Source organism: Salvia hispanica, chromosome 2, assembly GCF_023119035.1.
Source record: "Salvia hispanica cultivar TCC Black 2014 chromosome 2, UniMelb_Shisp_WGS_1.0, whole genome shotgun sequence".
Lineage (NCBI taxonomy): Eukaryota > Viridiplantae > Streptophyta > Magnoliopsida > Lamiales > Lamiaceae > Salvia > Salvia hispanica.
In genome coordinates this window covers 5,506,053-5,516,415 of record NC_062966.1, presented here as the reverse complement: position 1 = coordinate 5,516,415, position 10,363 = coordinate 5,506,053, and the positions used below count along the sequence as shown (strand labels likewise).

General features: G+C 35.6%; 1 protein-coding gene across 1 annotated transcript; it reads left to right on the top strand.

Annotated features, from left to right (window-relative positions):
- The first annotated feature begins 5,829 nt into the window (after positions 1-5,829).
- Positions 5,830-10,025, top strand: LOC125206175 (WAT1-related protein At2g37460-like). The gene is made up of 6 exons (XM_048105463.1): positions 5,830-5,918; positions 8,254-8,370; positions 8,468-8,544; positions 8,810-8,910; positions 9,030-9,170; positions 9,951-10,025. Exons 1-6 carry the CDS (start codon positions 5,830-5,832, stop codon positions 10,023-10,025), a joined length of 600 nt encoding a protein of 199 aa, XP_047961420.1.
- The last annotated feature ends 338 nt before the right edge of the window (positions 10,026-10,363 follow it).

The window sequence follows — 10,363 nt, the reverse complement described above, 5'->3', positions numbered from 1 at the left end:
TCATCAAAGTGCAAGGGTTTTGTAGAAGGATTCAAGAGAAGATCAATGCTATAAGGATTCAATCTTTGGGTTTATTTGTTTTAGTTCTTATTTTCTTTATGATTTCTCTACAAACTATGTTTTTAGATAATTCCACCATATGTAACTAAATTCATAAAATTCTAGGGATGTGCTAGTAACGACTTTGGTTTTAATATCCGTTTTGTTCTTACTTCGTTTCTATTCTAAGTTCTGGATAATTGCTTCACGTTTGATTGACACATTCTTTGATGATCTAATTGTCTTGATACATAATCGTGAGAGAAGCTTGACGAGTTAGAACATCTTAGTTGACACTACAATTAGCTTCCCTTAAAACGACGTTGATAATTGAGAGTGAGGACTTTTCAAGGGTCTTAGGAGCTTTTGGGAGTTACAAATATAGGATTGACGCCCTTAGTGAAGTAATCTATGTTTGTATCGCATGAGCAAAACTTAGACGACTCGTCCTACTAAGTAAAAACTGTGCTAGGGTGTTGTAGTTGGAATTTGTATAACCATAGCTGCGAAAGCACATCTCTTGAATTCCCTAATCTCATCTGATTTATCTCTGTGTTTTATCTGCTTAAGTTGTTTACTTCTGTTTTCAAAAGTTTTTATTATCAAAAATTCAAAAATCTTTCGTTTTCCAAATAGTAGAAGAAGCTTGGGTTTGTTATCCGGTACTGACCATTAGTGATACGCTCGGATTTTGCATGGTTTTAACGCCATTATTTGGTCCGTTTTGAGTGTCAAACTTGCATTACATGTCCATTATTCGCATATTTTATCCATTTTGGTATTTTGACGTGTTTTGTGGGAAATGAGCAAAATAAAGCATAAAAAGGGCATAAAAAGGTGAATTTCCGGACTCCATGAAGCTCCTAAGACCCTTGAAAAGTCCTCACTCTCAATTAACAGTGCCGTTTTAAGGGAAGCTAACTGTAGCATCTACTAAGTGGATCTAACTTGCTAGAACTCTGTCACGGTTATGAAGCAAGCTATATTAAATCATACTCAATTGTGTCACTCAATCATGCAGCATCAAGACTAACTTAGGGAAGAAACAAAGTAAAAACAAAACGGATATTAAATAGAAAATTGGAATTGTATAACCAGAGTCGTTACTAATACATCCCTAGAATCCTATGAGTTTAGTTACACATAATGAAATAAGCTAAACACATAGATTGAAAGGAAGACAATTTGACATAAAACTAAAGCAAATAAAACCCGTAAGTTGAATCCTTGTCGTTCTTGATGTTCTCGAAATCCTTCTCCAACTCCTTGCACAAGTGAAGTACTCTAGCTCTTGATCTCTATGAATTATTTTGCAAGTAGAAGCTCTCTCTTTTTTATGAAGCTTGAGGTCTTATTTATAGGGGAAAGTCAATCCTTGTTGTAGAAGGAAAAGATCTCCAAAATATGGTAAATCTTGAAGCAAATTTAGGGCATCTCGGATTCGCTACTTTTCTCCGGCGGGCCGCCGCACCTTGGCCGGTGGTCATTGCATTGGAGTCCAGAGAGTCTGTCTCTTCGGCGGCGGACCGCCGCACGACTTCCGGCGGTCGCCGAGCGAGTCTTCTCTTCCAAGCATATTTTTCCGAGGCGGACCGCTGCATTGATCTGCCCGCCGGGCGCCGGCGGTCGCCGCACACATCCGTGGCGGTCACCGGTCGCCGTCTGACTCCCGATTTCTGGACTTTGCGTTTTGGCTCCCTTTTTCGGCTTAATTATGCACATTTCTCACAAAACACGTCAAAATACCAAAATAGGAAAAATATGCAAATAATGGACGTGTAGAGTGACTTTGACATAAAAAAGGACCAAATAACAGCCTTAAAATAGTGCAAAATCCGAGCGTATCATATATACCCCATAACCTTATTCATAGAATTCAACAAATTCATAGCCCCCAAAAGGGGAGCCTTCATGGCTCCTCCCTCCATTCTCCAACCCTAATTCCTCCATCCATCATTCCATCACCATTCTTGGAGATTGAAGCAAGGCAAGAGGAGCATGGAGACTTCAAGATTCATCCTTGGGTTTTGTTTGTTTATTTCATGTCTCGTACTTTAATTATTGTTTTAGTTCATTTGTCTATGGATTGCTAAACAATAGAATTTTGAGGTTTGACAGTATTTGACTTTTATGTTGTTCTTTTTATATTTAATGTTCAGAACTCGTTTCCACATGATTTTTCTTGAACTTTTGTTCGACTAATTGGCTGTTACCTTGATTATTGTCAATCTTTGATCGGTGATAGCTTTGATTGGTTTATCTTATATGTTCATACAATAATTGTGACATGAGTATTGATGCATGATAGGGAGAAATCGTGGTAAAACTTGAATCGGATGAACGTAGAACTAATTAGAATAACTAAAGAGTTTGTGAAATCATTATTCTTGATATTCCTCTATTTGTCTAATTTTATCTTCTTTGCTTTTATTGTTTAACTTTATTTATTTAAGCTTAGTTAAATCAAAACTCTTGTTTCTCTAGATAGTATTTGACGCTTAGTACATAATAGTCAGTTGCAATTATATTCCATGTGTTCGATATCCCGGTACTGACCTTTAGCTATACTAGATCTACCCTGTATACTTGCAGGTATTTTTAGTACTAATAAATAGTGCATCAATTAGCTATACTATTTATACCTTGTATACTTGCAGGCAATTTTAGTGCTAATAAAAAGTGCATTACTTATCAAACTGCTCACACTTAACATATACTTGTCCTCAAGTATGAAGAAACAAGTCAATAAAAACAGATAAAACGAGTTCAGGTGCATGGTTAGTTCACCCATCTGACCGACAATAAAACTGACTCAAAAACAAAAATACTCTAGACTTAACTAAATAAATACTAAAACACAAGCATATTAACAAATACACACATGCTATTCTCAACAGGCCCTCTTTCAAGTTCAGGATCAATCAGGCGGTCAATAGCTTATCATTTTCACCTGTTAGAGTTTGTATACTAGAAATCACCTTTCGAGTGATTGAATACTGTTAAAACTCTTATTTTATTTTCCAATGAATAAAACAAATTATTTTTGTCATAATGTTGTTATGTTTTAGTAGACTGGTTGTGGGCGACATTCATTTTAAGGTAACACGGTCAGTTCTGAATAAAGAAAAAGAAGAATTTCACAACCTAGATAGGCTTAGACTACCTATCGTGAAAGGTTGCAATGTCAGTCCGATTATTTCTAAGCCTTACTGAAATAAGATGACGTTGGTGTGGTATAGCACTGAATTGGATCTAACAGCGAGACATGTCTTTATGCGGGAAATAATATATTAAAGAGGTTAACCCGAATTGCTTGTAATCACAGATTGGATGGGTGGTCAGTATTTCTTCGATAGTGGCACAAGAAATATTCCATTGGTCTTATATTGAGTTATGGGTTATAATTTAATTAGTAAAGAAGGTCCAATTGGGGAGGCCCAATCCAAGCCCATAGATCCCTAACCTAGCCCATCATAAACTCTATAAATAAGGATGTAAGGAGAGGAGACAAACACACATTACACAACACAAACCCTAGCCTCCAAATCAAGGATTTTCGACCCTCTCTCTCTAATAGAGGAATTCGAAAATTCCATATTATGTGTTCTTGGCTTTCTTGTCTTCTCTTTCAAGATCCTTATAATTTCTAAAACATTCCTCCCATAAGGAATTTAGATCTATAGAGTTAAGGGTCATAGGTTAGAAGATCCTTGGTCTTGAAATCATATTCAAGATTCAAGATCTACACGTGGAGAAGTAGCAAGCCACTTCCATTCTTTGGAGAATCATATTTGTAAGTATTCAACATCATAATTAAATTATAAATTATGTGATTAATTGCGCAATAATATGTCTCTACATGTTCAAGCATGAAATTGAATCGATCCACATAATCTCCTAAATAGATTCTTTTTTGGATTTATTTAATTTGCAATTTCCGCTGCGATTTACCCCAACAGGTTCGACTTCAGCACACTTTCCACACGCCCCAAAAGTAGTTTTCATGTTTTGAGAGCAGATTGAAGCGACGAAGAGTCTGATTCATCAACAAGATTGGAGACGAAGACAATTTGGCCATTCAATCCACCTTTGGGAGTATCTTCATTAGTTTTCATATGTTCAATTCACTTTCTATGGATTTCTCTTGTGAATTTGCGTTGAATATGGTGGCTAAATCTTTTGTAGAGTTTTGGTGAAGACCACAATGAATGCTTTTGATTAATTCTAAGACTTTTGATTACCTATGCTCTTGTGATTTCTTTGTTTCATTCTTGTGCCTTTTCAATTCAATTGCTTAGCTACCAATTGGGTTTATTGACCTAATTTTGAGTAATCGAGAGATACCTAATTAGGATTGATAAAAGAATGAACATCACCTAGATAATTTGTATTCGAGAGAAGGAATTCTAGAGTGAGGGCTTGAGCCTTTTTTTTAAGGAGTTAATTGTGAAGTATTAGAAGGAAACTTCAATATTAATGGTTAATCAACGGGTTGAGTGCACTCGAGAGGGGGATTAGCCAGACTAGCGGCTTTCCTAGTAATCCTAGAGACTTCAATTGGGTAATCAAAATTGTTGAATTGTTCGCTTCGTGTTCGTTGTAGTTGGATCCAAGGCTCTACCGTGTTCTCTTATTTGAAACTCCTCTTTTGTTGCGTGCTTTCAGCTTGTTTATGTTTAATTGTTTTCAAAAATCAAACCAAACTTCCAGGATTGTCTAGATAGTAGTTAAAGTCAGTTCGTGGTACTTAAGTTTGCACAATTTGTCTCTGCGGGATACGATACTCTTACTTGTTTTATGCTACACTAGGCCCCGTACACTTGCGGGTATTTCTCGTGTTAAATATAATTCGAGTCAGATTACAAATTTAATCTTGTGCTTTGAAGTTCTCCAAATAACACGACCTTGTGGTGAAGTGGACGTCTGGTTTGTCACTTGACCTAGTGGTCCAGGGCACCAGTCCTTGTAGAAACACTCCCTTGCTCTTTTTTTAAAAAAAACTTGAATATCAGGAAAACCGTCCAACCTGTCAGTCCAATTCGATTCTTAAAACATTGGTCCTACCATATATACGAGGGGGCTGGAATCTAAAAAATATTTTAGTTTTTGAATATCAAACTTATTGGTTTTACAAGAGTTTCATCTAAAATCCACAATGATGAAGATAACAATAAAAGTTTCGAGAAAGAGAAACCGTTTTTAGCAGTTACTTTTATGCAAGCATTATTGGCATGGATGGATATCATCTCTATGGCGGCCATGAATAAAGGGATGAGAAACTACGTTATGTCATCCCGCCACGCTGACGCCACCTTGTCATAGGCCCTTTTTTCCTGCAAGTGTTATTGGCATGGATGGATATCATCTGTAAGGCAGCCATGTCGTCCCTCCACGCTGTCGCCACCCTTGTCATAGGTCCTTTTTCCCTGCAAGCATTATTGGCATGGATGGATATCATCTCTAAGGCGGCCGTGAATAAAGGGATGAGAAACTACATTATGTCAGGCGGACGTGAATAAAGGGATGAGAAACTACGTTATGTCAGGCGGACGTGAATAAAGGGATGAGAAACTACGTTATGTCATCCCGCCACGTTGTCGCCACCCTTGTCATAGGCCCTTTTTCCTTGCAAGCGTTATTGGCATGGATGGATATCATCTCTAAGGCGGTCATGAATAAAGGGATGAGAAACTACGTTATGTCGTCCCGCCACGCTGTCGCCACCCTTGTCATAGGCCATTTTTCCCCGCAAGCGTTATTGGCATGGATGAATATCATCTCTAAGGCGCCATGAATAAAGGGATGAGAAACTACGTTATGTCGTCCCGCCATGCTGTCACCACCCTTGTCATAGGCCCTTTTGCCTTTGTCTTTGACAGGTAATTGCTCTCATTTCAACATAAAAATGTCCATGTCCAAAGAGATTTTTTCTCCGATGTTGGTGAGTTGGTAAATTGTGACAAAGAGTGGTGAATTAGATCTGTATCATGTCAATTTGTTAATGAGTTGATAGATTAGGACAGAAAATGGTAAATTAGATCTGTATCATGTAAATTTGTTAATAAATTGGTAAATTGTGACAAAGAGTGGTAAATTAGATTTGCATCATGTCGATTTGTTGGTGAATTAGTAAATTAGATCAGCATCATGTCAATTATATGTTTTAAGTACTCCTAGACAAAAGCTTCATTTCTAGTATTTTATACCAATAATACAATTATATAATTAAGAGTGAACTACAAAAATGGTCCCTGGACTATGGGGTTATCTCATAAATGGTCCCTAGACTTTAAAAATATCACCAGCAGACCCTGGACTAAGGGTTAATATAAAAAACGGTCCTTTTGCACAATTTCGAGACGAAAATGCCCTTTGAGGGGTTTTGGGGGGTTGGGCAATTTGGTCTTTTTACACTTTTAACATTTTAAATCTGATATTATTTCAGTTACGTACTAAATTTGATATTATTTCAAAATTATCATTCTTCATCCTTTTTGTCATCTTTCACTTTGTTTCTTTATTTCAATATTAGATTTAATTTTACAAAATTAAATTTTAAATTTCACTTTTTAAATATCAATAAATTTTTTTAATTATAAAAATTATTAAATAACAAAAATTAATAGCATAATCAATATTTGATAGTGTCTAATCTTTAATCAATAAGATATGACAACGCCTTAGTTTTAAACAATATTTAATAGCTTTAATCATAAATAGATCATATAATATGATTTATTCTGAAATAAATATGCATCTAATGTAAGACTAATACAATTTTTGTATATTAATTTGAAAACAATCAAAATTACTAGAAATTTCCAACAAAAGTACTCCTATATAAAATTTTTAGTCAACTTCATAATATTCTATCACAAGCAATTATAACAACCGAACGGAGGCTAAATAGAATAGCTCTTATTTTTCCATCATGATTAATATTATTTTTTTGTACTTCTTCAATTCAGCAGACTATTATATTAAATAACAAAATTTAATAGTTTTAATCAATATTTATAGTGTCCACGAATTAATAGTTTTAATTAAAAAAATTTATTGATATTTAAAAATCAAAATTTAAAATTTAATGTTATAAATTAAATCTAATATTGAAATAAAGAAACAAAGTGAAGGATTACAAAAGGGGAGAAGAATGATAATTTTGAAATAATATCAGATTTAGTACATAACTGTAATAATATCAGATTTAGTACATAACTGTAATAATATCAGATTTAAAATGTTAAAAGTGTAAAAATACTAAATTGCCCAAACCCCCCAAAACCCCTCAAAAGGGCATTTTCGTCTCAAAACAGTGCAAAAGGACCTTTTTTGATATTAACCCTTAGTCCAGGGACTGTTGGTGATATTTTTAAAGTCCAGTGACCATTTATGAGATAACCCCATAGTCCAGGGACCATTTTTGTAGTTCACTCTATAATTAAATAAAAACAGGGAAATTGGTCATAAAAATCACGAACTATCACAAAAATTTTGTATTTCCCACAACCTTTAAAAGTAATCATAAAAATCACCAATTTTTCAAATTGTGCGATTTTCCCACACTTCAGTTTCCAGCGTAAATTTTGCCTACGTGGAATCCTGATACTAATTCTATTGCATACATATAATCATTAATTTAATTTTCCCTACAAGATGAAATGTTTCTCCGATTATTACACATAAGTTTTTTGGCATTCAACATAGGCAAAATTGATGCTGAAAACTTAAGTGTGGGAAATCTGCACAATTTGAAAAGTTGATGATTTTTAAGACCACTTTTAAAGGTTGTTGGAAATACCAGTTTTTGTGAAAGTTGGGAAATTGGACGTAAAAATCACAAACTTTCACAAAAATTTGGTATTTTCCACAAGTTTTAAAAGTGGTCTTAAAAATCACCAATTTTTCAAATTGTGCGGATTTCCCACATTAAAGTTTCGGCCGTAAATTTTGCCTATGTGGAATGCCGATACTTAGAGCATCCATATCATCATTTGTTTCATCTTCTCTACATGGTGGAATGTAGCTCCGACTTTTGCACGTAGGTTTTTTGGCATTCAACGTAGGCAAAATTTATGCTAAAAAACTTTTGTGAAGTAAATCTGCACAATTTGAGATGTTGATGCTATTTAAGACCACTTTTAATGGTTGTGGGAAATAACAAATTTTATGAAATTTCACGATTTTTCTAACAAATAACTTATTACATACCAGTTATACTTATATGTCAAAGTCTTTACTCATGGGAATGAAGTACACAATTGCGAAGTTTGCAACTGCATTGTGTAACATTCTTCCAGCTGCCACATTCGTGATGGCATGGTGTTTCAGGTAACTTACCTATCTCATTACTTGCTTTAAATATGTAATTAGTTAATTAATAAATGTCAATTTATTTGCATGAATCAATTTAGGCTTGAGAATGTAGAAGTAAAGAACGTCCGCAGCCAAGCGAAAATACTTTGCACATAGGTTACGATTACAGGAGCAAAGCTAATAGCATGGGTAACGGGCCCTGATCTCAATCTTCCATGGACCGGATCAGGAGGACCAACACATGATCGTCATGAATAATCAAGGGTGTCGTCTTGATCACAGTTGGATGCTTTAGCTGGGCTACGTTCATAATCTCGCAGGAATCCAATTAATAAATTATAGCTAGTCTTAAATAATTAAAAAAAAATATATTTTATGGTGATGGATTTGTAGGCTGTGACGTTGCGTGCGTATCCTGCGGAACTGTCCCTTAATGTATGGATATGCATGCTAGGATTAGCAGAGGGGGCAGCAGTGGCATTAGCGGCAGAGAAGGAGAACGCTGCAGCCTGGGCCATCAAATGGGATGCTAGTTCTCTTGCGATGGTCTACATTGTAAGCTAATTTTATAATTCACTCGGTAATGCATAAATAAGTGAGTGAAAACTAACTATATATTTATCGTGTGAGGGTTGCAGGGTGTATTTGGCTTGGGATTTGCTTATTACATATAGGGCGTTGTAATGATGGAAAGAGGCCTTGTTTTTCTCACTGGATTTAGTCCTCTAAGCATGGTCATTGTGGCCAGGGACGGAGCAAGCATTGGCCCCATTACCCAGCCATGTCCCTCCCGTTCAGATATTGTGTTTGCTGTAGTGAGAAATCCTATATTAATTGTATTGAAAGATTTAATTTTTCTTGTGTTTTGAGAAAAGAGAAGAAGAATGAATAACATCACTTGAAAATAACGTGAAATACATGTTGGGTTTTCTTGTATTCATCTAATGAACTATTACGCCCCGTGCAGCTAATAAACGTAGACAGACAACGGTTAATAGTAGGGTATACCAATACTCTCCAAAGTATACCATGTGTCCATCCACCGAGTATCAAATATCTCATAGGTTGTGAGAACAACTACATTCTCGAAGAATGTGATACGAACCCAATGCTAACCTATAGCATATCATCAATATCCCATTCTTGATGATCATTGGTTAGGGCTATTTAGAATTATACTATATCATTAATGTCTACTTCAATTAACGTGATCATGATTAGGGAACAAATATTTAGAATAAAGACAAACATTTAAACAATTATTCCAATAAGTGCACAAAACCCATAGAAAATAAAATTTTCATAGAATGTGATCAAGTAATAATGTCTCGATACAAAATGTTTCTAAAAGGCGTATAAAACTTCAACTCCCAACTGATTCAAAGCCATCTATGACATCTTTAACACCTAAGCTCTCAAAGTCTTGTTGTGTTTTGCTATACATAACGGTTTAGTGAAAGGATCAACTAAATTATCATCAGTGGAGTACTCTTTCTAATTTTATGTCGCCTCTTTCAATTATTTCTCGATCGAGATGATATCTTCCCCAGGAAGCATCTTTATTCATGTTCGTAAGCTCTGGGTGCTTTTGCTAGCAGCGGCCTGATGTTGTCACCGATACAAAGAGTATTGCACCTACTTGGCACTGGAACAACACCCCGGTTCCTTAACGAACTCTAACAAAGCAACGGCTTAACAGCGAAAACCAGATGCGACTAATATACTAAACCGGTGGTGGAATCGGTTGTACCTTGTTTGGAACTATTCGACTCAACTTTGCTCCACCATTGAGGATAAAAACATATCAGTGCGGGAGAGCACATAGTCGTCATGTTTGTTTGGAAACTAACGTCGGTATACCCGGTAGCCGGTAACTCACGGATTTGTCCACCGTAGGTAAGAAATATTCTTTAGTCCTTACAGGTACTTAAGAATAGTCTTAACGGTTTTCCAATGTTCTCATAGGGATTTCTTGAAATCTGCTGTCGTACTAAACGCGTAGGCCACA